The 27,933-nt window shown below is 44.2% G+C and overlaps 3 protein-coding genes and 1 long non-coding RNA gene across 6 annotated transcripts; 2 read left to right on the top strand and 2 right to left on the bottom strand.

Annotated features, from left to right (window-relative positions):
* The first annotated feature begins 1,639 nt into the window (after window positions 1-1,639).
* Window positions 1,640-4,670, top strand: LOC134329476 (CMRF35-like molecule 1). Its single transcript, XM_063010766.1, has 6 exons — window positions 1,640-1,673; window positions 1,757-2,077; window positions 2,423-2,527; window positions 3,784-3,812; window positions 4,464-4,507; window positions 4,588-4,670. Exons 1-6 carry the CDS (start codon window positions 1,640-1,642, stop codon window positions 4,589-4,591), a joined length of 537 nt encoding a protein of 178 aa, XP_062866836.1. The 3' UTR covers window positions 4,592-4,670.
* Window positions 1,792-3,103, bottom strand: LOC134329487 (uncharacterized). Its single transcript, XR_010014882.1, has 3 exons — window positions 3,051-3,103; window positions 2,647-2,781; window positions 1,792-2,012 (listed from the first exon to the last, which is right to left on the bottom strand). It is a non-coding gene; the product is annotated as an uncharacterized LOC134329487 (long non-coding RNA).
* A 126-nt stretch (window positions 4,671-4,796) lies between the features above and the next one.
* dnajb1b (DnaJ heat shock protein family (Hsp40) member B1b) lies at window positions 4,797-10,927 on the bottom strand. 2 transcript variants are annotated; one of them, XM_063010752.1, is made up of 3 exons: window positions 10,529-10,927; window positions 8,726-9,291; window positions 4,797-4,941 (listed from the first exon to the last, which is right to left on the bottom strand). In XM_063010752.1, the coding sequence occupies exons 1-3, from the start codon at window positions 10,737-10,739 to the stop codon at window positions 4,834-4,836; spliced, it is 885 nt and encodes a 294-aa protein (XP_062866822.1). In that variant the 5' UTR covers window positions 10,740-10,927; the 3' UTR covers window positions 4,797-4,833. The 2 variants fall into 2 exon arrangements, with proteins under 2 accessions (XP_062866822.1, XP_062866821.1); XM_063010751.1 differs by lacking the exon at window positions 4,797-4,941 and adding an exon at window positions 7,282-8,207.
* A 3,110-nt stretch (window positions 10,928-14,037) lies between these two features.
* Window positions 14,038-26,664, top strand: tecrb (trans-2,3-enoyl-CoA reductase b). 2 transcript variants are annotated; one of them, XM_063010750.1, is made up of 12 exons: window positions 14,038-14,091; window positions 15,239-15,289; window positions 16,366-16,417; window positions 17,996-18,040; window positions 18,128-18,231; window positions 20,239-20,354; window positions 23,236-23,341; window positions 23,436-23,508; window positions 23,772-23,815; window positions 25,947-26,004; window positions 26,081-26,169; window positions 26,268-26,664. In XM_063010750.1, the coding sequence occupies exons 1-12, from the start codon at window positions 14,077-14,079 to the stop codon at window positions 26,439-26,441; spliced, it is 927 nt and encodes a 308-aa protein (XP_062866820.1). In that variant the 5' UTR covers window positions 14,038-14,076; the 3' UTR covers window positions 26,442-26,664. The 2 variants fall into 2 exon arrangements, with proteins under 2 accessions (XP_062866820.1, XP_062866819.1); XM_063010749.1 differs by lacking the exon at window positions 14,038-14,091 and having other exon boundaries at window positions 15,098-15,289.
* Window positions 26,665-27,933: the final 1,269 nt, after the last annotated feature.

The following is a 27,933-nucleotide window of genomic DNA, read 5'->3' on the forward strand; positions in this document are numbered from 1 at the left end:
ATCTGTGCATCTGTGTTAGAAAGACTCGAATGATACCAAGTATTTTTATACGTTCTATCTCTTATATATCAAAATGCTTTTAATTTATTACCCTGGTATTTTTGCTCTTATACTAGTAGCATTTACATTTGTTTATATAATTTCGACTATAATGATTGTATTTTACAACATATTTACATTTTATATTTACAGTATGTGTGTATATTCTTTTATATTGTAAGATAATGTAATACTTAGAGTGTTTTGTGATATTTTACATTTAGCTTTACCCTCTCTGCCCACTTTATTGCCTCTAAACTGACTTAACTGGAGAGTCACATAAATAAGCAGAACAGTAAAGAAACGAGTTCCCTGATGGACCAGAGACTAGTTTCACTGTGATCCAGACTCTATAAACACATCACTTCCTTTTTCTGTATTGTTCCTCTTCATTGTTGTTCTCTGTTACATTAATAAACTTGACTGGAAAGTGTTTGGTATTAAGTTGTGGTGATGAATGATTTATAGAATGCGATTAGTCCAATTGGATTGACATCCAGAGTTCCTGTAAAATCATGCTACTTGGATGATGTCCTACACCACGACTTCTAATACATAAATTTTCATCTCAATTTAGTGTATTTGGATAATAAAATTGGAAATTTGGGACTCGTGCACTTTCTGAAATCCTGCAGTGCTTACACTATATATCCAAAAGTATTCGCTCGTCTGCCTTCACACTTAATCCATAGGGTTTAATATGATGTCGCCACCCTTCGCAGCTATAACGGCTTCAACTCTTCTGGAACTAAGGAGCCGAGCCCAACTCCACACCATGATCCCCCCTCCACCACACTCTACACTCGGCACAATGCAGTCAGACAGGTACCGTTCTCCTGGCGACCGCCAAACCCAGACTCGTCCATCGGGTCTCCAGACGAAGAAGCGTGATCCGTCACTCCAGAGAACACGTCTGCACTGCTCTGGAGTCCAGTGTCGGCGTGCTTTACGCCACTGCATCCGGTGATGTAGCTGCTCGGCCATGGAAACACGTTCCATGAAGCTCTACACACTGTTCCTGAGCTGATCTGAAGGCCACATGAAGTTTGGAGGTCTGTAGCGATCAACTCTGCAGAAAGTTGGTGACCTCTGCGCACTATGTTCCTCAGCATCCGCTGCCCCGCCCTGTCATTTTACGTGGTAACACTTGGTGTCTGAGTCGCTGTCGTTCCCAATCGCTTCCACTTTGTTATTAAAGCACTGACAGTCGACTGTGGAATATTTAGTAGTGAGGAAATGTCACGACTGGACTTGTTGCACAGGTGGCATCACGGTACCACGCTGGAATTCACTGAGCTCCTGAGAGCGACCCGTTCTTTCACTAATGTGTGTAGAAGCAGTCTGCATGCCGAGGTGCTCGGTTTTATACACCTGTGGCCATGGAAGTGATTGGAACACCTGGGGAGTGAATACTTTTGGCAATATAGTGTAAACGAAGAGAATAAAGCAGAAAGCAACAGCACAGTAAAGGAGAAGTGAGCCTAGACATGTTATATACATCCAAGAGAAGTGCAGGCTCATAGTGAAACCCTTTACCAGACATGTACAAAGGTGAAAACCAGTCTACATGCTTAGATAAGGAAAGATCAACCTGCTTACGATGAAGCTCCACATCCTTGGCTGGCTTGTTTTTGGTAAGTTCACTACTTAGCACTACTTGTTTGTTGAAAAAAACCAAACATTATTATCATTGTTATTATTATTTGGCCCTCGCCAGGTATTCAGACAGAAATCTCAGCTGTACTGAGACTACAAGGCACGGAGAACAAGCAGCTCAACATCACCTGCACGCATTCGTGGGCCACGACGAACGTCAAGTACTTCTGCAGGCAGCTCTGTGGCGACGGGGACGTCCTCGTCCGGTCCGCGGGGGTCCTGAAGAGAGCGCAGAAGGGACGGTACTCTCTGTTCGACGGCGGAGGGCGGTTCACGGTCGGCATCGACGGGCTGATGAAGTCTGACGGAGGACGGTACTGGTGTGGGGTGGAGAGGGTGGGCATGGACACGTTTGAAGAAGTCTTTATTAACGTGCTGGATGGTAAGATTTTAATCATGTGACTGTCTTGGATATGATTTTGCATTTGTATCTACTGGTGTTAAAACCATCTGTAATATAAGGGCTCAATTTGCAAACCCTCTGGGACCCCTTGGGTTTGAATCCCAGCAGTGCTATCAAATAAAATTTGCATTCATGCCTACTGGTGTTAAAACCATCTGTAATATTGGTGCTCGAGTTGCACAACCTCTGGGATCCTTTGGGTTCGAATCCCAGCAGTGCTATCGACAGGTCGAGCGTCTACATACAGACATGAGCGGGGGGCCAAGACCCCTGGTGTGTCAGTTACTGCATCGCGCTCAGTGGTTTTCTCTGTCGTGCATACAGCCCCACTGGGACCTGAAACCCCCGAAGTGAAACCATCTCTGTTCACGACCCTCGGCAACAAGACTCCTACGCCCAGGAACGGAAACCTGCCAATCTCAGCTAAAGGTAACGTGAGTAGACTAAGGCGTATACGCACACCCTACAAGAGTCCACTCGTAATATAATGCCAAACATCATACATAATAAACATTATCCACATTCTTTCATTTCATGTTCACATTCACCTGCACTTTATCCTGGCCAGAGTCCCGGTGGGTCTTGTTTCCATCGTAGGACTCGGCCAATCACGCCTGCATGTAGACGCCCGACCGGCTGATAGTACCGCTGGGGATTCTGCAGTCGTCTAGTGTAGTTTACCACTGCGCCACACAAGAATCCACATTATAATGCTCCTAAATGTATTAAATATTTACCACAGGACATCATGAATAAAATAATTATTTACTCATTGAGTTAGTCGTAGAATTGTCTGGCCAAAAAACATGCAAGAATATAATTTAATTTAATTATATTTTTGCAGCCTTAGCGGCCACGAATAAGTGACGACAAATTAAATTATAACATAATTATAACACAAACTGCTATAAAGAAGCATTATTCTAAACAAATTGGATTATTTCTTACTTACCGACATGAGCTCTATTGTTTAGCTAAAGTTACCAAGCACGTCTGTGAGGTAATTTTATCTCTAATTAATTTCCTAGCAAAACAGTATAAATTATAAACGTGGTCAATTGTATATTCACAATAAAAACTTCATTAACACTATATTTTAGGTATACTAATAATTAAATACGTTTTTTAACGAAATTATTTTACCTCAGAACCGTATTTCTCCTTCTATAACCGTTATAACGGCTAAAATCAAACGAGCCAATCACAACTCGCCAATTCGCATCATTTAAAAACGAACCAATCAAAGTGCGTTCGATTAGGGGCTATTAGATTCCAGAGAATCGAATCCGATTCAGAATCGGTTTATCTTGACTCTGATTTGTTATTGAGTGAGTCGATTCAAAGAGTCGATTCTATACAGCAATCAATCGACAAGCTTTAGTATTATGCGTGTATGTAGTACAGTAGTATCATTAGGTCATTAGACCAATTAAAATACATTTAAACTACATTTATTAATCACATTTTAAATGTTTTAATGTACCATGTTTGAGCCATACATACACAATTCACAAAATTCCAGCCCTTAAATACGTGAATATATGGCTGGATGGTAGAATTGTAAATATTATATTAATAATATTGTATACATTGTGCCACCCAGGTTGGCAGAATTACATTGCTGTGTGTGTGTGCGCCCTGCTGGTGATTCTGCTTTTGACTCTGCTTTTGGTGTTTTGCTGCAGACGGGGCAAAACTTGGCTCACATTACCAGGTAATTATACTTTAATTATTATTTAGGTATTTACTACTGTAGGTAAAACACTGATGCACCTAAACATAATGTATATAATAGCAAATTAGCTCAACAGTTGACTAAAGTTTTACCAGAGTATGCATAAACAGTTACTCAAACACCTACACCTAACCTTAACCAAACCTGACTGGCTCCATAATCTTAACTCAGTAACCCTGACGTTAACTTTAGTACATAGTAACCTTAATCTGTTGATGCATGCTCAATAATCCAGGTACACAAATCCACAAAGTTGAATCAGTTCATCTGGACACAAGTTTGTTGTAGAGATACGTGTGAAGAAGTCATTCGGACTGAGTGACGAAACGTATCTCTACGACAAACTTGTGTCCAGATGAACTGATTCAACTTTGTGGATAGTAACCTTAACCACGCTTATCCTAAACTTAACTCCTGTACACCTTAGTAGTCCTCATCACAGTCTCAGAAAACCCCAACATCGACTTTATTACATCTAATCTTAACCACAGCAACCTTAAACCTAAAAAAATGACACCTTACCATACATCCATAACCTCAACTCAACCTTGGTACACCCTACTCTAGATCCTACACCTAGGAACCCCAAATATTGGAGACACATTAACTCACATTTCTCTATTTTCTCAGCACGTACCACCTGCAGGACAACCAAAGATCCAGGACACGATGAGGTGAGCTAAACGCATGATGGATTATTTTAAGTACTTCATCTTCTGTTAAAGGTGTTAATTGTTACCTTCTATACATTCAGATAAGCAGCTCATCCAGAGACCAAACACCAGAGGCAGGTCCGATCTACCAGAACCTTGAGCCCAGTCTCGTCCACTCTGATCCAATCTACATGACGCTGCAGGCCAACAGCACTAACCCAGGGCCATTATATAAGAGTCTAGTATTCAGTGCTGGCAAATCGGATTAATACAGCTTCAAAACTAAGAAGAAGGACGTCTTTATTGGTCATATATACGTCTACACGTCTTTTTCCGCATATCCCAGCTTATTTCGAAGTTGGGGTCAGAGAGCAGAGTCTGGACTTGAACCGACAGTCTTCAGATTGATAGCCCAAAGCTCTACCCACCATCCCAAGCTGGATAAGTTCCCTAAGCTGTAAAGGAAAATTGATTGCAGTGTTGTATTTATATCAATAACGTCTGTAGCTGTTGAGTTGTGTGAACAAATAAACCTTCTGCCGACGCTTTACTGAAGTACCGTTGTATCCAAATCAGGGTTGTGGTAAACAAGCCTGTAGCGTACACTTAAACACGACAGGAATACACCAAGGAGGTAGTTTAACCATAACCCTACCTGCATGTTTTAGGAAGTCTGAGAAGACCAGATTACCCCAAGACAACCCAAGTGACACAGAAGTTATGTCATGTTGTATTTTGCACCTTGTAAACACGTGTAGTACGAGTAGGTGTATTTCCCAACACACTCAGTTTGCAAAGATCCTCTGCACACACACACATGACGTGTCCGTGGATGGTGACACCATGCTCACTGGTCTTTAACTCACACGGTGGGTAGCGCCGTCGCGTTCGGTGTGTTCGAAAAGCTCTCTCTCTCTCTACATAGACGCATTTGACGTCGTCCTGTGCTGCGCTCCCGAGAACGAGGCTGTTCGAAATCCTGGATGCCTTAATATCCTCACTACTGAGTCATCTTAACATTTCAATGTTATTTTGGGTCAAGAACGAGGGAGCGTCCGACGCTGCCTTAGTGATCGAGGCAATCCCAGCATTCGTTGCGGGTCGGGTGCTCTTCTCTCACAGAAAAATAAACATGGCTGACGGGGCGGAGAAACGAATGGAGTTATTTTCAAACGTAAATAAAATATTACTGATTTTTAACTTGTACCGAGTGGTTTTTTTGCAAGTTCGGGCTTGTCAGGAAATGTAACCGTTATCGGTACATGAAGGGAGATGTTATATTGACGTTAGCGTGCTGTGCTACCTTAGTTTATTGGTTTTAATGGCAAGATGCTAAATGCTAAACGCGAAATGCGAAACCCGATGGAATCCAGCCAGTGATAGCTCAGTGGTTAAGGTACTGGACTAGTAAACAGAAGGTTGCCGGTTCAAGCCCCGCCACCACCAAGTTGCCACTGCTGGGTCACTCTTGGATAAAAGCGTCTGCTAAATGCTGAAAATGTAAATTAGAATCCTCTCTACTAAGGCAGCTCACTAGGTTTTCGAACACACCCACAATATCTAGAAGGTCCTGGGTTCGATTCCCAGGTGGAGCGGTCCGGGTCCTTTCTGTGTGGAGTCTTCACGTTGTCTGTCGTGGGTTTGGGTTTCCTCCCACAGTCCAAAGACATGCGAGTGAGGTGGAGACACTAAACTGTCCATGACTGTGTTGGATATAACCTTGTGTAATGAGTAACTACTGTTTCCTGTCATTAAAACATCCTAATAAACAAAAAACAAACTTTGTGGGTTTCCTCCGGATGCTCCGGTTTCCTCCCACAGTCCAAAGACGTGCAGGTGAGGTGAACCGGAGATACAAAATTGTCCATGACCGTGTTTGACAATAAACTCACACACACACACTTTGAAAAATAAACAATTTTACTCAGAAATTCAAATGTACAAAACATATAAACCATATTGTTCCAATATTTCACATTGTCTTCGTCTAGACTGCGACTCTAGAGGAACCAGAGCTCCATTGACCTCCAGCGGCCGCCTCACTCCACTAGCCCACGTCAGTAAGGGTAGTGTTTACAGAGTGCTTAACGAGTCTTTCATATTGCTCTGTATACAGTCAGTCACAGTGCTATAGTACAAATACAATTATTTACACCACCACCGAGTAATAGCGCCGCGCCGAGCAGATAGCGAGTCTGTGTTGTAGTAAATGGAAAGAGAAAGTAAACAGTTCATACGGCGTCCAACCTCAGGGCTGTTTAATCACTGTACAGTAACAGACTTGAATATTATAATATGTGCACAGTAGTACGGCATCAGCATTTGAGGTATTGGTGGGTCCAGAGCAATCCACGTTCCGCATGTTCCTGGAAGGCAGATCACCGGCGGTTGACCAGAGGCGTGGTCATTGAGCATTTCATACGGTTGTAGATGGATTCCAGCGTCTGGACAAGTCAACAATGGCTGGCTGGTGTCATTCGGATTCATTGCACGGCCGGAAAGTTCCTGCTCAGGTCTTTGGGACTACACCGTGTCCGCCGGCTGGGCTGAGCGGCCACGCGAACGACGGTTGGCCTGTTGTTCAGATAGGGGTGGGATTAAGCAGGATAGGGACTCCCTCATGACTTATGCAGCTACGACCTCTGCTGGCTGATTGGTGGATTGGTGATTGATCAGGGTGTGTCTCTCCGTACACAGTGCTGATCCGCACTGCACTCGTCAAAGTGTAGGTGACAGAATGCATATGGCTGCTGCCCACATGTCGGGGGGGGGGGGGGGGGGGGGGGGGGGGGGGGTGATATATATATATAACAATGAATTCACTGCACAGCCAGAAAGTTCCTGCTCAGGTCTTTGGGACTCTGGACAGCTAATGGGATCAACGCTGTTGTGCTAAACCATTAAATTGTGGAGCGATTTCACAAATCAAAAACACCCAAGATTTGCCGCTCAGGTGGCGCAGCGGTAAAACACACTGGAACACCAGAGCTGGGATCTCGAGTACATCGTATCGAATCTCGGCTCTGCCTGCCGGGTGGGCTGGGCAGCCACAGGAACGACGATCGGCCCGTCGTTCAGATAGGGGTGGGATTAAGCCGGATTCGGACTCTCGCATGATGTCGCCTGCACAGAGACGAGGAAAGAGTGCCGTCAGGGTGCGTCTCTCCGTACGCAGTGCTGATCCGCACTGCACTCGTCAAGCGTACGAGTACGGCTGCCGACTACGTGTCGGAGGGGGGCGTGGGTTAGCTTCGTTCTCCTCGATCAGAGCGAAGCGTGACGCAATAAAAAATACAAAAATAATAACGAGGATTAATTTCGTGTCTGGCGGCGCAGCCCTACTAAATAAAATCAACCTATAAGGAAATGAAAATGAAAAGGAAGCTCTTGGTTGGAACCCGACACCACGAATGCGTTATGTATGAAAGGCAACTTGCTCGTCAAGGTCCGTTAAACCATTCCGGTCCTTGCTCTGGTTCTTTTCGTCAGGTTTTCAGGGCAGGACCCGAGAGATGGTGTCCTTGGCGTCCTGACTCAGCCCCTCCGGGAACTTCACCTCGAACTCCACGATCAGGTCGCCCCGCCGCTCCGGGCTCTTGGGCAGCGGGAGGCCCTCGCCGGTGATGCGCCGCTTCATCCCGGGGCGGACGATCTCCCGGACGGGGAGCGGGACGGTGCGTCCGTCCAGCGTGGGGGCTTTCACCGTGCAGCCGCACAGGGCCTGGAATGAACAGACGGAGTGAGGACGTGAACGGATGCCCTGTCTCAATGTAAGGGACTGAACGGATTCCCTGTTAGTGCTGCGACTGCGGCCTCTGAGGGTTAAGGGCCTTGCTCAAGGGCCCGACAGTGCCACCCTGGCAGTGGTGGGGCTTGAACCAGGGCCTTTCAATTACTAGTCTGGTACCTTAACCACTAGGCTACAACTGCTCTTTGTGTCGGGGTCTCAGCTGTAGAGGAGATACGACTGGGGAATTAAGGGGAAAAACTACAACTCCCATGATTCAACACGTCAGCTTAGATACTATCTATACAGTACTATCTATACTGAGAACACCCAGTTGTTATGTCCAGGATTAAAGCTATAATTACCACCTATATCACCTATAGTTGCTTTTCTATTGATGAGGACCTTAATTCTGGTGCTTAAAAAGGCGAGACCAGTTCCCCTACCCCCCTAAATTCCCACTTTTTAAATCTCTAGAGGCAAATCAAAACAACCCAACCCCTCTACTTTACCTCCTTGAGCGTGACCTTGGCGGGGTAGACGATGTCCGATCCGTCCCTCTTGAACACGGGATGCGGCTTGTCCTTGACGATGAACACCACGTCGGCGGGGATGTTGGTGGGCGTCTGGTCGCCCTCTTTGGGGAAGGTGATCTTGGTGCCCTCCTTCCAGCCCTTCTTCACCTCCACCGTCAGCAGCTTGTCCTCCTTTCGCGTGCCGCGCCCGTCCGGGTTGAGCCGCCGCCGCGAGATCTTCATCTTCTTGGTGCAGCCCCGGAGCACCTCCTCCAGGCTGACGCGCAGCTCGTGGGTCACCGGCGGGTCCTGCTTCTTACCCGGACGCCCGCCGAAGGGCCGCCCGCCTCCCAGGCCGAATCCGGCGAACGGCTCGTCTGTGTCCATCTTCTCGTCGCCGCCCATGCCGCCCATTCCGCCCATGCCGCCCATGGTGAAGATGTGCTCGAAGGGGTTGCGCCCGCCGAAGAACTCGCTGAACATGGCGTGAGGGTCGCCCTGGAACGTGTAGGTGAAGCCGGGGCCGTTCGGACCGCCACCTCCACCGGCGCCGCCCTTCAATCCTGAAAGCGGATCACACGTTTAAACACTGAACTAACTCACACTGTGGTTCTTTACAGCCCTGCTCTAATGTTTCCTGCAGCTGAAATACAACGGCGATAACTGGAACCACTTGCAGAAGGTGGATTGGGTGCGACCGTCAGATCCACATGGAACTAACCAGGGCGCCAAATCGTCCATCACGTCTGTGCGGACACCCGGTCGGACGATAGCACCCGCAAGATTCCAACCCAATTTTAAACAACGGTTTCATTGTTTTATCTGATTTTAAGAATCCGTGACTCCCTACCCTAAGTAGTGAACCTGTGAAGTGAATATGGGCACGATTGGAATTGTACAGCCCCAATTAAAAACAAACAAAAATAGTCAATTACATTTTACATCGAACTGTAATAAACAAGCACTAAAATTGTGTCAAATTAAACCAAAACAACTAGTTTTAAACCAATTTGACGTTAAATCCATGGCTGAATACCGAATAGAGCTGTTTTTAATAAAGTAGGGCACTAAGTAGTGTGCGTGGTTCGTGACTTCCTACCCTAAGTAGTGTACTTGTGAAGTGAATATGGTCACGAATGGGATTCTTAAGTGTACAACCCCAATTAAAACCAAACAAAAATAGGCAATTAAATTTTACATCGAATTGTAATAAACAAGCACTAAAATTGTGTCGAATTCAAACAAAAGAGGTCGTTTTAAACCAATTTGACACACGTTAGTGCTTTAAATCCGTGGCTAGATACCAAATGGTGCAGTATTAAATACGAAGGGCACTAAGTAGTGTGAGTGGTTAATGACTTCCAACCCTAAGTAGTGTACTTGTGAAGTGAATGAGGGCACGATTGGAATTATACAGCCCCAATTACAAACAAACAAAAATAGGCAATTAATAATTAAGCTTTCCGTCGAATTGTAATAAACAAGCACTAAAACTGTGTCGAATTCAAACAAAACAAGTAGTTTTAAACCAATTTGACACACGTTAGTGCTTTAAATCCGTGGCTAGATACCAAACGGTGCTGTATTACGTACGTAGGGCACTAAGTAGGGTGCGTGGTTTATGACGTTCTACCCTAAATAGTGCGCTAATGAAGGGGACATGGAGTCATATTAGGATTCAACCCTTATACTCGAACTTTCCAGCCAGTTTCGACGCAAAATGATTCACCAGAACAACAGAAAGTGTTTATTAAGAAAGTAAAAATGCTTTTTTATTAAAACGAGGCATATTTTACATACCCTCTTCTCCAAATCTATCATAAATGTCCTTCTTTTTCGGATCACTCAGGACGTCGTAAGCCTCGGCGATCTCCTTGAACTTCTCCTCAGCATTAGGAGACTTGTTTTTATCAGGATGGTATTTTAAAGCTTGCTTGCGATAAGCTTTCTTGATTTCGTCCTCCGAAGCTCCTTTCTGAATCCCCAGAATGCTGTAATAATCCTTCCCCATCGAGTTAAATTAACTAAAATAACGTCAAGCAAAAAAAACAACAAATATTTAAGTACTTAAGTCTACAGAAATACGCCTAACCGAACAGTTTTAACACAGAATAGCAGTAACCTTCCCCAGCCCGTCAGATCTCCTAACAGAAAGTGTAAGTTCCACCTCCATGACGCTTTATATAAAGCTTAACAGAAACTTCCAGCACGTTCTAGAACTGTCAACAGTTTTCACGAAGCCAACTACCATCCCAAACAGCACCGCGTACCCTTCACTCAGTAGTGCACTACATAGAGCACAGAATACATTCACGCTTAACTGGAATAAGTCAGCATGAATAGTGAATATAGTAACATTTAGAACACATCCCTCTCTCTCGCGTTCTGATTGGCTGAAAGTCAAAGCAACGCCGTCTCATAGGAGTTGCTAAGTTTTCAAAACAACACCACAACGCCCATCAGTCTAATTATTATTATTAATAATATTAATCTGCTTACATCTATTCACTTTATTTATTATTCACATTCATCAATTTACATTATATTATTATTACTATTAATCTGCTTAGATTTATTTACATTATAATATTATTATTATTATTACTATTATTATTATTATTATTATTATTATTATAAATATTAATCTGCTTACATTCATTTTCATTATTATTATTATTATTATTATTATTATTATTATTTTTATTAATCTGCTTACATTTATTTACATTATATTATTATTATTATTATTATTAATAATAATAATCTGCTTACATTGATTTAAATTTTATTATTATTATTATTATTAATATTATAATTATTAAAATTAATCTACTTACATCTATTTACATTATATTAATAATAATATTAATCTGCTTACATTTATTTACATTATATTATTATTATCATTATTATTATTAATCTGCTTACATTTATTTACATTATATTATTACTTACATCTATTTACATTATATTATTATTAATAATAATCTGCTTACATTTATTAACTTCATATATTATTCATATTCATCTATTTACATATTATTATTAATAATATCTGCTTACACTTATTTACATTGTAATATTTATTTATTTACATTTATTTTAGGGCTGTCAAACGATTAAAATTTTTAATCGCGATTAATCTCAGAATTTCATATAGTTAATCGCGATTAATCGCATTAAAAAAAATCTGTGTAAATGTTATAGAAAACAAGGATTTTTATGTGAAATGTTACAATTAAAATGGTGAACACATTTTATGCTAAATGTACTGATGTTAAAAACTGCTGGGACAAGAGAAAACTGTAAGGGAGTTTATTCACTCACATACTAGGCAGTAAATGTCAGATTGTAGGTTAGAATTTCTCCATCAGCAAACATTGTAGATCAGCGGTGCTTTAGGTGGGATAAGGCGTAGTTATTGTAACAGACTTTTCTGTGGTTGTATCGTGACAATGGTTTGATGGCCGTTTCTACACGAAGTGAGTGTGTTTTGACCCTTTGGGGCTTCCATAGTTCATGGACTAACGTGCTTGACTCAGCTTTCCGGTATTTGGTACCTTAACAGAATAAGTTAATAAAAGTGTTCTGCTCCCGACAACTTGTGAATATAGCGTGTATTTATTTCTTTATTAAGCGAGTGCATCACTACGACGCTCGGTTACATTATGTTAACAAACCGCAAATGAAAAACGGTGGCAAGTCCGACATTAAAGAGCTTTTTCAATCGCTGCCCCTAAATTATGGAACAACCTACCACTCCATATTAGACAGGCCTCTTCACTGGCTATTTTTAAAACTAGTCTTAAAACCCATTTTTATTCCTTGGCTTTCAATCCAGCATGAGACTTCTCATTGTTTCTAGTGTTTGTTTTATGTTTTATAATTATCTATGTACAGCACTTTGTCACAGCTGTTGTTGTTTTTAAAGTGCTCTATAAATAAAGTTGACTTGACTTGACTTGACTTAAAACGTTTGTTTTAACATAATGTTAACATAATGTAACCGAGCGTTGTAGTTTTACCAGTCAAGTCTCAACATTAACTAGAATTTGCGTTAACGGCACTATTATTTTTAATCGCGTTAAATTGAAATCGCGTTAATGCGTTATTATCGCGTTAACTTCGACAGCCCTAATTTATTTATATAAAATTGTTTATATTAATATTAGTATTATTTGTTAACATCAATTCACATCTATTTGCATAATATTATTATTATTATTATTATTATTAATATTAATCTGCTTACATTTATTTACATTATATTATTACTTACATCTATTTACATTATATTATTAATAATATTAATCCGCTTACATTTATTTACATTTTATTATTATTAATAATAATCTGCTGACATTTATTTACTTTATATATTATTCATATTCATCTATTTACATATTATTATTAATAATATCTGCTTACACTTATTTACATTGTAATATTTATTTATTTACATTTATTTATATTACATTTTTCATATTAATATTAGTATTATTTGTTAACATCAATTTACATCTATTTGCATAATATTATTATTATGATTAATCTGTGTAATTGTTGTTGTTATATTAAATACTAAATAAATAACATATTCAATATGTATTATTATTATTTAAACTTGGTAGTGTTTTTGTTAGTTATAGGTTGATTATTAACGCATTTTAATTCTTTTATTAGCGTTTTATTGACGTTTTCGGTATATTATTAATTCTTAGAGATAAACTGGGCAGGTCAGGTAGTTCCCATGGTTACAGGAACGCCTCGTGATTGGCTGCTTCCTCCCTAGGGGTTGTGGGAAATGTAGTGTTTTCAGAGAAGCTTATTAAATTAAACGCGTTTTTTTTTAACAGACTGAGTTATATTTACAACACGACATAACGTTATATAATCATCTGCTTTTCACGGTAAGCTTACTGTTATGTAATGATAAAATTTTTATCAGGATTAGTGCACTTTGAATGCTATTGCGAAACCTTCGGAACGTCGGTTGTGTCCCAAATTGCGTAATTCGCCCTACCCCCTAGAAAGTGTAGTGTATCTTGTCAATACTATATATTAGAAGTAACGTTGTTTAGAATAACACCGATATGTATTTATTTATTATTTATATAAGATTTAAAAACTGTTCTTACAGCTCTAAAGTTACTCACACGGTTAAATCGCGTTTTTATTACTAACGCGCTAGATAGTGAACACGGTGTGATTTGGGATATATACGTGGGAGGAACAAGGCGAGTGTCTGTGCTTGTGATTGGACCGTGCGGTGTGGGATGGCGCGCTCTGATTGGATCGTTGACCTGTCCGTCATATCGGATGACAGCGAGTTCAAAGCAGGAGGCAAAATGAAGCATTACGAGGTGAGATCAGTTTGAACAAAAATGCATTAATTTATATCATAATATAGTTATAAATATTTAATATTTGGGGTAAATGAGTGTATTAATGATGCGGTGCGGTATAGGACGTTTAATAGGTCGTATTTATTATTTAATTCTTTGCACCCTAATGCAGGCCTGTGTGAACCGTCACTGACCTGCTGAATGTTTACATTAAATATTAGAATTAATGTAATAAAACAATAATAATAATACAATGTGCGCATGTGCAGTACGCCGAGTACCCCAGATGGTTTGTAACCTGGGGTCGGAGCGCAGGGTCAGCCATCGTACGGCGCTCCTGGAGTTGATGGGGTCAAGGGCCTTGCTCAAGGGCCCGACTGTGGCTGCATGGCAGAGCTGGGATCCGAACTCTTAACCTTACAGTTGATAGCCCACAGCTCCACTCACTAGGCTACTGCAGTCCAAGACTTCTTGGGACAGTGGTGGAGGGTCAGCCATCGAGAAGGTCAAGGGCCTTGCTCAAGGGCCCGACTGTGGCTGCATGGCAGAGCTGGGATCCGAACTCTTAACCTTACAGTTGATAGCACAAAGCTCTACCAGGACTTCTTGGGACAGTGGTACCCTAGTGGGTAGAGCTTTGTGCACTGTTGGGCCCTTGAGCAAGGCCCTTATGTCGGTCTGCTCCAGGGCCGCCTTAGAATGACGGACCCCAAATTATTTAGCGTCTATTTAGAATCCTCGTCCGGCCATTTAGCAGGAGGGTCAGTCATGTTTTCATTTGTGACGCTCCTGAGTCCGGCTGCGTCCCGAATCCCACGCTGGTGACCACTGGGGTGGGGACTGGGAACGCTGGAATACCCCCTCACCCCCAAAAAAAGTAGAAGGGCGGAGCTAGAGAGATTTCCTCCCGGCTGATTGGAGGAGGGAGGGACATGTGTGTGTGTGTGCGCGCGCGTCCCAGCTGACGCGGGGGGGGGGGCAGAGGGGATGGCAGTGGGACAGAGAGGGTCAGCCAGGTTAGTTAGAGCAGGACACCGGAGGGACGATGGACACCCTGGCGTTAGAAGCCTCGCTGCCCAAACAGGGCCAGAGCGCGTCGGCGGCGCCCGCGCCCTCCAAGCGCAAGCCGGCCAAGAAGGCTAAAAAGGCTGTTGTTTTTTTCGAGGTGGAGATCCTGGACGCCAAGACCAAGGACAAGCTCTGCTTCCTGGACAAGGTAAGAACCCGAAATCCATTCGTACCCCCTTTGCGTACCCCCGCACGTTAGCACCGCTTAAGTATAACGCGGCTCTTTCGGGAGGGTCCTGGGGGCTATCTATAGCCCCGTAACGTGAGGTCCGTGGGGCGCCTGGTGCTCTCTGACAGCCGGGAATGTTGGCACGCTCTCAGGACTGATAGAGGGACTCCGCCCGCCAAGAAACACCGCTTCATACGTACGAGCAGGGAATCGGAAATGACTAAATCGAAATAGGACAGGCGAGTTCGAATCTCGGCGGTGCTATCGGCCGCCCGTGCGTCCACACGGACACGATTCATTATTGTTGCCCTCCTGTAGTGGATGTAGTGGATAGCCAACCCCATACCACCCTCCCACCCACAGACACTCCCACTGACTGTTACTTTTGTGTCCTGGATGTTCCTGCCTTGGGCTCGGTGTCCGCCGGACACACAGCGTCCCTGACCAGGATGAAGCGGTTCAATGAAATGAAATGAAATCCTGTGCGGACACGGACGCCCGGTCGGTCGATAGCTCCATGAAGATTCGGACCGCGAGCGACGCTATCGGCCGGTCGGGCGTCTGCACACGCACGATTGGCTACGTCCAACTGGCGACCCCGACCTAAACTGAAATGACTTCTCTGCGCCCATATGGAACAGTGGTCTCTTGCCGAGAATGGAAAATACGCCGTCTGCAGTCCATAGTAACCCCCAGACGACCCTCCCACCCACAGACACGGCCAATTACATGCGTGAGATTCGAACCGATGTGGCACGCAGCCGTGGTGGGGGGTACAGAACCGGATCTGTGTGTGTGTGTGTGTGTGTGTGTGTGAGACGCTCGTAGTGTCATGACACGGATGTTACACGTTTAGCGCGCGTGTGTGCGTGTGTGTGTGTGTGTTTAGTCTAGAAGAATCTCAGCTGTCGCAAACACACCCGACCTGGGACACCAGATACGGCGGCTAAATATAGTGCAGATTTGCTGTGCACACACACACACACACACACACACACATACAGAGTGTGTACTGATGGTGTGTGTGTGTGTGTGTGTGTGTGTGTGTTTAACAGGTGGAGCCGAACGCGACTATCGGGGAGATCAAGTCGATGTTCCATAAGAGCCGTAAGTATATGGACAGATATGGACACACATATATATATATACAGTGGGGAAAATAAGTATTTGATCCCCTGCTGATTTTGTAAGTTTACCCCCTTACAAAGACTTGAACAGTCTATAATTTTTATGGAAGGTTTATTTTAACAGAGAGAGACAGAATATCAACAAAAAATCCAGAAAAAAAACATTAAATAAAAGTTATAAATTAATTTGTATTTAATTAAGGGAAATAAGTATTTGATCCCCTACCAACCAGCAAGAATTCTGACCCCCACAGACCGGTTATGGGCCCATGAGGCTACAAATTATTCCTGTCCCTGTATAAAAGACTCCTGTCACAGAATCAGTTTCTTCCGTTCAAATCTCTCCACCACCATGGGCAAGACCAAAGAGCTATCAAAGGACGTCAGGGACAAGATTGTAGACCTGCACAAGGCTGGAATGGGCTACAAGACCATCAGCAAGAAGCTTGGTGAGAAAGAGACCACTGTTGGTGAATGGAAGAAATACAAGATCACAGTCGATCACCCTCACTCTGGAGCTCCATGCAAGATCTCACCTGGTGGGGTAAGAATGATTCTGAGAAAGGTGAGGTCAGTCCAGAATTACATGGGAGGAGCTCGTCAATGATCTCAAGGGAGCTGGGAGCAGAGAAATGCTGGATACGACCCCGAGAACACCGTCCCCACCGGGCATTTCTCTGTTGATGCCAAAGAGCTCAATTTTGGTCTCATCTGACCATATCACATTCTCCCAAGCTTTCTCTGAATCATTCAGGTGTTCGTTGGTAAACTTCAGACGGGCCTGTACATGAGCCTTCTTGAGTAGAGGGACTTTGCGGGCACTGCAGGATCTCGATCCATTACGGCGAAGTGTGTTACTAATGGTTTTCTTGGTGACTGTGCTCCCAGCTCCCTTGAGATCATTGACGAGCTCCTCCCGTGTAATTCTGGACTGACCTCACCTTTCTCAGAATCATTCTTACCCCACCAGGTGAGATCTTGCATGGAGCTCCAGAGTGAGGGTGATTGACTGTGATCTTGTTTTTCTTCCATTCACCAACAGTGGTCTCTTTCTCACCAAGCTTCTTGCTGATGGTCTTGTAGCCCATTCCAGCCTTGTGCAGGTCTACAATCTTGTCCCTGACGTCCTTTGATAGCTCTTTGGTCTTGCCCATGGTGGTGGAGAGATTTGAACGGAAGAAACTGATTCTGTGACAGGAGTCTTTTATACAGGGACAGGACTAATTTGTAGCCTCATGGGCACATAACCGGTCTGTGGGGGTCAGAATTCTTGCTGGTTGGTAGGGGATCAAATACTTATTTCCCTTAATTAAATACAAATTAATTTATAACTTTTATTTAATGGGTTTTTTTCTGGATTTTTTGTTGATATTCTGTCTCTCTCTGTTAAAATAAACCTTCCATAAAAATTCAGAGCTCTGTGTGATCTTTTCAGGGCCTACAAGGCTCATCACAAGCTCAGACTTTAAAGTACGTCTGTGGGAATTTGTGCCCGTCCATTCAGTAGTACCAAACCTGTCTGCTCCTCTTTATTATTTATTATTTGTTTGTGTTTCAGATCCTCAGTTTTATCCTGCCAGACAGTCCATTCGTCTCGACCCCAGTGAGTATCATCATCACACACACACACCCCATCTGTGAGAGTGTGTGTGAGATGGGTTACTGATGCATTGTGGGATTGATGTTGCAGAGGGAAAGTCTCTGAAGGATGAGGACGTGCTGCAGCATCTCCCTGTGGGAACCACGGCAACCTTCTACTTCAGAGACCTGGGAGCTCAGATCAGCTGGGTTACGGTAACACACACACACACTTCTATCACTTCTATATACACACACACACACACACACATCTATATATATATATATATATATATACAGTGGGGTCAAAAAGTATTTAGTCAGCCACTGATTGTGCAGGTTCTCCTACTTAGAAAGATGAGAGAGGTCTGTAATTTGCATCATAGCTACACTTCAACTATGAGAGACAAAATGAGAAAAAAAAATCCAGGAAATCACATTGTAGGATTTTTAAAGAATTTATTTGTAAATTATGGTGGAAAATAAGTATTTGGTCAATAACAAAAGTTCAACTCAATACTTTGTAACATGACCTTTGTTGGCAATGACAGAGGTGAAACGTTTCCTGTAAGTCTTCACCAGGTTTGCACACACTGTAGCTGCTATTTTGGCCCATTCCTCCATGCAGATCTCCTCTAGAGCAGTGATGTTTTGGGGCTGTCGCTGGGCAACACGGACTCCACAAATTTTCTATGGGGTTGAGGTCTGGACACTGGCTAGGCCACTCCAGGACCTTGAAATGCTTTTTACGGAGCCACTCCTCCGTTGCCCGAGCGGTGTGTTTGGGATCATCGTCATGCTGGAAGACCCAGCCACGTTCCATCTTCAATGCTCTCACTGATGGAAGGAGGTTTGGGCTTAAAATCTCACGATACATGGCCCCGTTCATTCTTCCCTTAACACGGATCAGTCGTCCTGTCCCCTCTGCAGAAAAACAGCCCCAAAGCATGATGTTTCCACCCCCATGCTTCACAGTAGGTATGGTGTTCTTGGAATCTTCTTCTTCCTCCAAACACCACGAGTTGAGTTTTTACCAAAAAGTTCCATTTTGGTTTAATCTGACCACATGATATTCTCCCAATCCTCTTCTGGATCATCCATATGCTCTCTGGCAAACTTCAGACGGGCCTGGACATGTACTGGCTTAAGCAGGGGGACACGCCTGGCACTGCAGGATTTGAGTCCCTCTCGGCGTAGTGTGTTACTGATGGTAGCCTTTGTTACTTTGGTCCCAGCTCTCTGCAGGTCATTCATCAGGTCCCTCCGTGTAGTTCTGGGATTTTTGCTCACCGTTCTCATGATCATTTTGACCCCACGGGATCGAGGGAGATCATCGATGGTCTTGTATGTCTTCCATTTTCTTACAATTGCTCCCGCAGTTGATTTATTCACACCGACCTGCTTGCCTATTGTAGATTCACTCTTCCCAGCCTGGTGCAGGTCTACAATTTTCTTCCTGGTGTCCTTCGACAGCTCTTTGGTCTTGGCCATGGTTGAGTTTGGAGTCTGACTGTTTGAGGCTGTGGACAGGTGTCTTTTATACAGATAACGAGGTCAAACAGGTGCCATTAATACAGGTAACGAGTGGAGGACAGAAGAGCTTCTTAAAGAAGAAGTTACAGGTCTGTGAGAGCCAGAAATCTTGCTTGTTTGTTATTGACCAAATACTTATTTTCCACCATCATTTACAAATAAATTCTTTAAAAATCCTACAATGTGATTTCATGGATTTTTTTTTCTCATTTTGTCTCTCATAGTTGAAGTGTAGCTATGATGAAAATTACAGACCTCTCTCATCTTTCTAAGTAGGAGAACCTGCACAATCAGTGGCTGACTAAATACTTTTTGGTCCCACTGTATATATATATATACACACACACACACACACATACATCTACTATATACTGTATACTCTCACACACACACACACATATACACACATACAAACCACACACATTCACTACTGAGCTTCATCCTGTTCAGGTTCTAAGTGGGTCCTGAGCCACGTGGATACACTAATCACACTCGCACACAGCTGGTGTAGTACAGAGTCGCCAATCCACCTACTCCAGCAGATCTACAATCCTGGTTTTCCCCCTGTATGAGTGAACCGGCGTCTCCTAGTTGCTCTCGGGTTGGAGAGAGCGAGCGACCCGGACCCACCGTGACCCTGACCAGGATGGGGTATTTTTCTGAGCCCGTCCCTCTCTTCCTCTGTCTCAGGTGTTCCTGACCGAGTACGCCGGCCCCCTGCTCATCTACCTGATGTTTTACTTCCGCGTGCCCTTCATCTACCAGCCCAAATACGACTTCACCACCAGCAAACACTGGGTCGTGCAGTGAGTACACGCACCCTACCACGCACCCTACCACGCACCCTACCACGAACCCTACCACCACGCACCCTACCACCACGCACCCTACCACGCACCCTACCACGAACCCTACCACCACGCACCCTACCACCACGCACCCTACCACGCACCCTACCACGCACTCTACCACCACGCACCCTACCACCACGCACCCTACCACGCACCCTACCACGCACCCTACCACCACGCACCCTACCACCACGCACCCTACCACGCACCCTACCACCACGCACCCTACCACCACGCACCCTACCACGCACCCTACCACGCACTCTACCACGCACTCTACCACCACGCACCCTACCACGCACTCTACCACGCACCCTACCACGCACTCTACCACCACGCACCCTACCACGCACTCTACCACGCACCCTACCACGCACTCTACCACCACGCACCCTACCACGCACCCTACCACGCACCCTACCACCACGCACCCTACCACGCACCCTACCACGCACCCTACCACGCACTCTACCACCACGCACCCTACCACGCACCCTACCACGCACCCTACCACGCACCCTACCACCCTACCACGCACCCTACCACGCACCCTACCACCCTACCACGCACCCTACCACGCACCCTACCACGCACTCTACCACGCACCCTACCACGCACCCTACCACGCACCCTACCACCACGCACCCTACCACGCACTCTACCACGCACCCTACCACGCACTCTACCACCACGCACCCTACCACGCACTCTACCACGCACCCTACCACGCACTCTACCACCACGCACCCTACCACGCACTCTACCACGCACCCTACCACGCACTCTACCACCACGCACCCTACCACGCACTCTACCACGCACCCTACCACGCACTCTACCACCACGCACCCTACCACGCACTCTACCACGCACTCTACCACGCACCCTACCACGCACCCTACCACGCACCCTACCACGCACCCTACCACGCACTCTACCACGCACCCTACCACGCACTCTACCACGCACCCTACCACGCACCCTACCACGCACCCTACCACCCTACCACGCACCCTACCACGCACCCTACCACGCACCCTACCACGCACTCTACCACGCACCCTACCACGCACCCTACCACGCACTCTACCACGCACCCTACCACGCACTCTACCACCACGCACCCTACCACGCACTCTACCACGCACCCTACCACGCACTCTACCACCACGCACCCTACCACGCACTCTACCACGCACCCTACCACGCACTCTACCACCACGCACCCTACCACGCACTCTACCACGCACCCTACCACGCACTCTACCACCACGCACCCTACCACGCACTCTACCACGCACTCTACCACGCACCCTACCACGCACCCTACCACGCACCCTACCACGCACCCTACCACGCACTCTACCACGCACCCTACCACGCACTCTACCACGCACCCTACCACGCACCCTACCACGCACCCTACCACGCACTCTACCACGCACCCTACCACGCACTCTACCACGCACCCTACCACGCACCCTACCACGCACTCTACCACGCACCCTACCACCACGCACCCTACCACGCACCCTACCACGCACCCTACCACGCACTCTACCACGCACCCTACCACGCACTCTACCACCACGCACCCTACCACCACGCACTCTACCACGCACTCTACCACGCACTCTACCACGCACCCTACCACGCACCCTACCACGCACTCTACCACAGACCCTACCACGCACCCTACCACGCACCCTACCACGCACCCTACCACGCACCCTACCACGCACCCTACCACCACGCACCCTACCACGCACCCTACCACGCACCCTACCACGCACTCTACCACGCACCCTACCACGCACTCTACCACGCACCCTACCACGCACCCTACCACGCACCCTACCACGCACCCTACCACCACGCACCCTACCACGCACCCTACCACGCACCCTACCACGCACCCTACCACGCACTCTACCACGCACCCTACCACGAACCCTACCACGCACCCTACCACGCACCCTACCACGCACCCTACCACCACGCACCCTACCACCACGCACCCTACCACGCACCCTACCACGCACCCTACCACGCACCCTGCCACGCACCCTACCACGCACTCTACCACGCACCCTACCACGCACTCTACCACGCACTCTACCACGCACCCTACCACGCACTCTACCACGCACCCTACCACCACGCACCCTACCACGCACCCTACCACGCACCCTACCACGCACCCTACCACGCACTCTACCACGCACCCTACCACGCACTCTACCACGCACTCTACCACGCACCCTACCACACACCACGCACCCTACCACGCACTCTACCACGCACCCTACCACGCACCCTACCACGCACTCTACCACGCACCCTACCACGCACCCTGCCACGCACCCTACCACGCACTCTACCACGAACCCTACCACGCACTCTACCACGCACCCTACCACGCACCCTACCACGCACCCTACCACGCACTCTACCACGCACCCTACCACGCACTCTACCACGCACCCTACCACGCACTCTACCACGCACCCTACCACGCACCCTACCACGCACCCTACCACGCACTCTACCACGCACCCTACCACCACGCACCCTACCACGCACTCTACCACGCACTCTACCACGCACTCTACCACGCATGACCAAAAGTAGTACATCCGATTTTCTGAGAAGGCTTTTCCCAGGACTTTGGAGTAGGTCTGTGGGAATTTGTGCCCATTTAAGAGAACAAAAGATGTACGGGCAAAAATTCTCGCGGGAAGAACGCGACGAACAATTTTGGTCGTTCAATACCGACTGCATACGGTATGTATGAGGAGCAGGGGCTTATGGGTAACGTAGTTTCTCTGCTCTGTAGCCTGGCCTGCATGTGTCACTCCTTCCACTACATCAAGAGGCTCCTGGAGACGCTGTTCGTCCATCGCTTCTCCCACGGGACCATGCCGCTGCGCAACATCTTCAAGGTCAGCGCGCACACACACACACACACACACACACACACTCGGTTCATAAAGAAACCCTAATCACACCGTGTGTGTGTGTGTGTGTGTGTGGCAGAACTGTACGTATTACTGGGGATTCGCTGCATGGATGGCGTACTACATCAACCACCCGCTATACACACCGCCCGGTGAGTACACACACACACACACACACACACACACCGGTCTAACGAATCTGTCGGCCAGCCGGGCGCCCACACAGGCACGGTTTCTTGAACTGCTGCTGCGTGGCGGCCTCTGCTGGCTAGGTGTCTGCATAAGAACTGAGGAATTGGATATGACTAGATACCGCACCCGTATGCCTGTATGTGAGCCCGGCCAGGTCGACAGCTCAGTTTGTGATTGAACCTCCACCTCTCATGACCTGATCTCACTCTGATTGATGTTGCAGCGTACGGGGAGCAGCAGGTGAAGGCGGCGCTCATCGTCTTCCTGGTGAGTACCCATTCGTCCCAGAAACACCGTATGGCCCCAACAGCTTGGGGAAGGCTCTTCCCTGCTGGTTCGGTGCCTCACGGATTCTCCGAATGGCCGCAACTCCCCACAGACACAGTCCAAAATCACTTACATTTACATCTGCGGTGTTTAGTGGACGCTTCGATCCAAAGTGACTTGCAGTTCTGACTAAACACAATTCGAGCGACTGAGAGTGAAGGGCCTCGCTCAGGGGCCCTTATTATTATTATAATTTTTATTATTATTATTATAGTTGTAATTATTATTATTATAGTTTTAATTATATTATTATTATTATAGTTTTAATTATTATTATAGTTTTAATTATTATTATTATTATAGTTTTAATTTTTATTATTATTATTATAGTTTTAATTATATTATTATTATTATAGTTTTAATTTTTTATTATTATTACAGTTTTAATTTTTATTATTATTATAGTTTTAATTGTTATTATTATTATTATAGTTTTAATTATTATTATTATTATTATTATTTAGTCTTAAATATTATTACTATAGTTTTAATTATTATTATCGTTTTAATTTTTATTATTTTTAATAGTTTTAATTATTATAGTTGTAATTATTATTATTTAGTCGTAATTATTATTATTTAGTCTTAATTATTATTACTATAGTTTTAATTATTATTATCGTTTTAATTTTTATTATTTTTAATAGTTTTAATTATTATAGTTGTAATTTATTATTTAGTCGTAATTATTATTAGTTTAATTTTTATTATTTTTAATAGTTAAAATTAATATTATTATAGTTTTTATTATTATAGTTTTAATTATTATTATTTAGTCTTAATTATTATTATTATAGTTTTAATTATTATTATTATTATAGTTTTAATTATTATTATTATTATTATAGTTTTAATTATTATTATTATAGTTTTCATTATTGTTTTTGTTAGTTTTAATTATTATTATAGTTTTAATTATTATTTTTATTGTTATAGTTTTAATTATTATTATTATAGTTTTCATTATTATTATTATCATAGTTTTAATTATTGTTTTTATTGTTATAGTTTTAATTATTATAGTTTTAATTATTATTTTTATTGTTATAGTTTTAATTATTATTTTTATTGTTATAGTTTTAATTTTTATTATTATTATTATAGTTTTAATTATATTATTATTATTATAGTTTTAATTTTTTATTATTATTACAGTTTTAATTTTTATTATTATTATAGTTTTAATTGTTATTATTATTATTATAGTTTTAATTATTATTATTATTATTATTATTTAGTCTTAAATATTATTACTATAGTTTTAATTATTATTATCGTTTTAATTTTTATTATTTTTAATAGTTTTAATTATTATAGTTGTAATTATTATTATTATAGTTTTAATTATTATTATTTAGTCTTAATTATTATTACTATAGTTTTAATTATTATTATCGTTTTAATTTTTATTATTTTTAATAGTTTTAATTATTATAGTTGTAATTATTATTATTTAGTCGTAATTATTATTAGTTTAATTTTTATTATTTTTAATAGTTAAAATTAATATTATTATAGTTTTTATTATTATAGTTTTAATTATTATTATTTAGTCTTAATTATTATTATTATAGTTTTAATTATTATTATTATTATAGTTTTAATTATTATTATTATTATTATAGTTTTAATTATTATTATTATAGTTTTCATTATTGTTTTTGTTAGTTTTAATTATTATTATAGTTTTAATTATTATTTTTATTGTTATAGTTTTAATTATTATTATTATAGTTTTCATTATTATTATTATCATAGTTTTAATTATTGTTTTTATTGTTATAGTTTTAATTATTATAGTTTTAATTATTATTTTTATTGTTATAGTTTTAATTATTATTTTTATTGTTATAGTTTTAATTATTATTATTATTATAGTTTTAATTATTGTCTTTATTGTTATAGTTTTAATTATTATTATTTTTATTTTATTATTATTATTATTACTGCATTAACAGTTTGGGATCGGTTGTCCAACAAGCTCTTCATCAGGTGTCCACACACTTTTGGTCATCTGTATTTTCTACATTGCACTGATGCAGACGTGTAGCCACATTTTTTTATTTTGCAGTTCTGCCAGATCGGGAACTTCTCCATCCACATCGCTCTGAGAAACCTGCGGCCACCAGGTGAGGCGCCGTCGCTCCCCTCTCCGTCTCTCGGGTTCCTAAATTAGGGTTCTGATCGTTCTCCTTCTCCTCTCAGGCTCCAAGACCAGGAAGATCCCGTACCCCACCAAGAACCCCTTCACCTGGATCTTCCTGCTGGTGTCCTGTCCTAACTACACCTACGAGGTGAGCTTACACACACACACACACACACACACACACACCTTTAAGAGCTGTGCCTGAGGGAGGACCCAGCTTGACCCTTTGCTCTCCGTTCTGTGCAGTTGGGCTCCTGGCTGGGCTTCACCCTGATGACCCAGTGTCTCCCGGTGGCCTTCTTCACCCTGGTGGGCTTCATCCAGATGACGGTGTGGGCCAAGGGCAAGCACCGCAGCTACCTGAAGGAGTTCCGCGACTACCCGCCCCTGCGCTCGCCCATCCTGCCCTTCATCCTGTGATCCCGCCTCCGACCCGGACTTAATTACCGCGCCCGTACGAAGGGACTAGGGGAAGCGCCCGCGGTGCGATTCGGGACGTGACCCGGCACCCGACAACCACTGACGACCCGATCGGTGGGATTAATTCAGATAACGCCGGTGTGTGAACGAATGAACCATGAATGAATGAATGAATGCAGTATTGACGCTAACGTGCTAATAAAGATTAAAAACATGATGGACAGTCGACTGGTCACTGCTGCTCATTATTTAACATTTAAGGTCCGTGTTAAATTAGCGATACTACGGCAATTCAGTTAGTGTAAGAGACGTTTATGTGCCCTAGTGTGCTGATAATGTTCGATTTAAGTGCATAATCGATGTAAAAGTGTGATTCTCTACACACGTGATCGTCTTTATAAAAAGCAGAAGCGTCGGGGCTACGTAGCATCCTTCTAGCGTGTTCCCTACATGCTAATCACATGATCTCTGTGTATATGAAATAAGGGAACGTCGCTTGGTCGAATCCCTTCGTCGAAGCCGATCGTGTCTGTGTGGACGCCCTTACCGGTTCAAGCCCCACCACCGCCAATGTCGGGCCCCTGAGCGAGGCCCTCAATTCTCAATTGTGAGGAAAGGACCTTCCCCAAACTGTTGCTGCAAAGTCATACGGGCTGTAGTAGCTCCGGCGGGTAAGGTGCCGGACTAGCGATCGGACGGTAGCCGATTCAAGCCCCGCCGCCGCCAATTTCGGGCCCCTGAGCGAGGCCCTTAATTCTCAATTGCTTGAATTGTATGTGGTCGGTTTGTATAAGGAAAGGACCTTCCCTAAACTGTTGCTGCAAAGTCATATTAGCCCGTGGTAGCTCCGTGGGTAAGGTGCCGGACTAGCGATCGGAACGTCGTCGGTTCAAGCCCCGCCACCCTCAATTTCTGGCCCCTGAGCGAGGCCCTTAATTCTCAATTGTAAGGAAAGGACCTTCCCTAAACTGTTCCTGTGACGTCATATCGGGCAGTTGTAGCTCCGTGAGTGAGGTGCCAGACTAGCGATCCGAACGTCGTCGATTCAAGCCCCACCACCGCAGTCAATGTTGGGCCCCTGAGCGAGGCCCTTAATTCTCGATTGCTTAAACTGTATGGGGTCGATTTGGATAAGGAAAGGACCTTCCCTAAACTGTTGCTGCTAAGTCATATCGGCCCGTGGTAGCACTGTGGGTAAGGAGCCGGACAAGCGATCGGATGGCCACTAGTTCAAGCCCCACCACCACCGACGTCGGGCCCCTGAGCGAGGCCCTTCATTCTCAATTGTAAGGAAAAGACCTTCCCCAAACTGTTGCTGCAAAGTCATACGGGCTGTAGCAGCTCCGCGAGTAAGGTGCCGGATTAGCGATCGGACGGTAGCCAATTCAAGCCCCACCTCCACCAATGTCGGGCCCCTGAGCGAGGCCCTTAATTCTCAATTGCTTGAATTGTATGTGGTTGCTTTGTATAAGGTAAGGACCTTCCCTAAACT

The sequence above is a fragment of the Trichomycterus rosablanca genome, chromosome 15, assembly GCF_030014385.1.
Source record: "Trichomycterus rosablanca isolate fTriRos1 chromosome 15, fTriRos1.hap1, whole genome shotgun sequence".
NCBI lineage: Eukaryota > Metazoa > Chordata > Actinopteri > Siluriformes > Trichomycteridae > Trichomycterus > Trichomycterus rosablanca.

Bases quoted from the DNA above. Each gene is read 5' to 3' on its own strand.
- LOC134329476 (XM_063010766.1), top strand. From the start codon at position 1,640: ATGAAGCTCCACATCCTTGGCTGGCTTGTTTTTG. The intron at 1,674-1,756 runs GTAAGTTCACTA...GGCCCTCGCCAG, and splicing joins CCTTGGCTGGCTTGTTTTTG to GTATTCAGACAGAAATCTCA. The intron at 2,078-2,422 runs GTAAGATTTTAA...TCGTGCATACAG, and splicing joins CTTTATTAACGTGCTGGATG to CCCCACTGGGACCTGAAACC.
- dnajb1b (XM_063010751.1), bottom strand. From the start codon at position 10,739: ATGGGGAAGGATTATTACAGCATTCTGGGGATTCAGAAAGGAGCTTCG. The intron at 9,292-10,528 runs GTATGTAAAATA...ATCCGCTTTCAG, and splicing joins TGATAGATTTGGAGAAGAGG to GATTGAAGGGCGGCGCCGGT. The intron at 8,208-8,725 runs GTAAAGTAGAGG...TGTTCATTCCAG, and splicing joins CCAAGGTCACGCTCAAGGAG to GCCCTGTGCGGCTGCACGGT.
- tecrb (XM_063010749.1), top strand. From the start codon at position 15,119: ATGGACACCCTGGCGTTAGAAGCCTCGCTGCCCAAACAGGGCCAGAGC. The intron at 15,290-16,365 runs GTAAGAACCCGA...TGTGTTTAACAG, and splicing joins AGCTCTGCTTCCTGGACAAG to GTGGAGCCGAACGCGACTAT. The intron at 23,816-25,946 runs GTGAGTACCCAT...TTTATTTTGCAG, and splicing joins CGGCGCTCATCGTCTTCCTG to TTCTGCCAGATCGGGAACTT.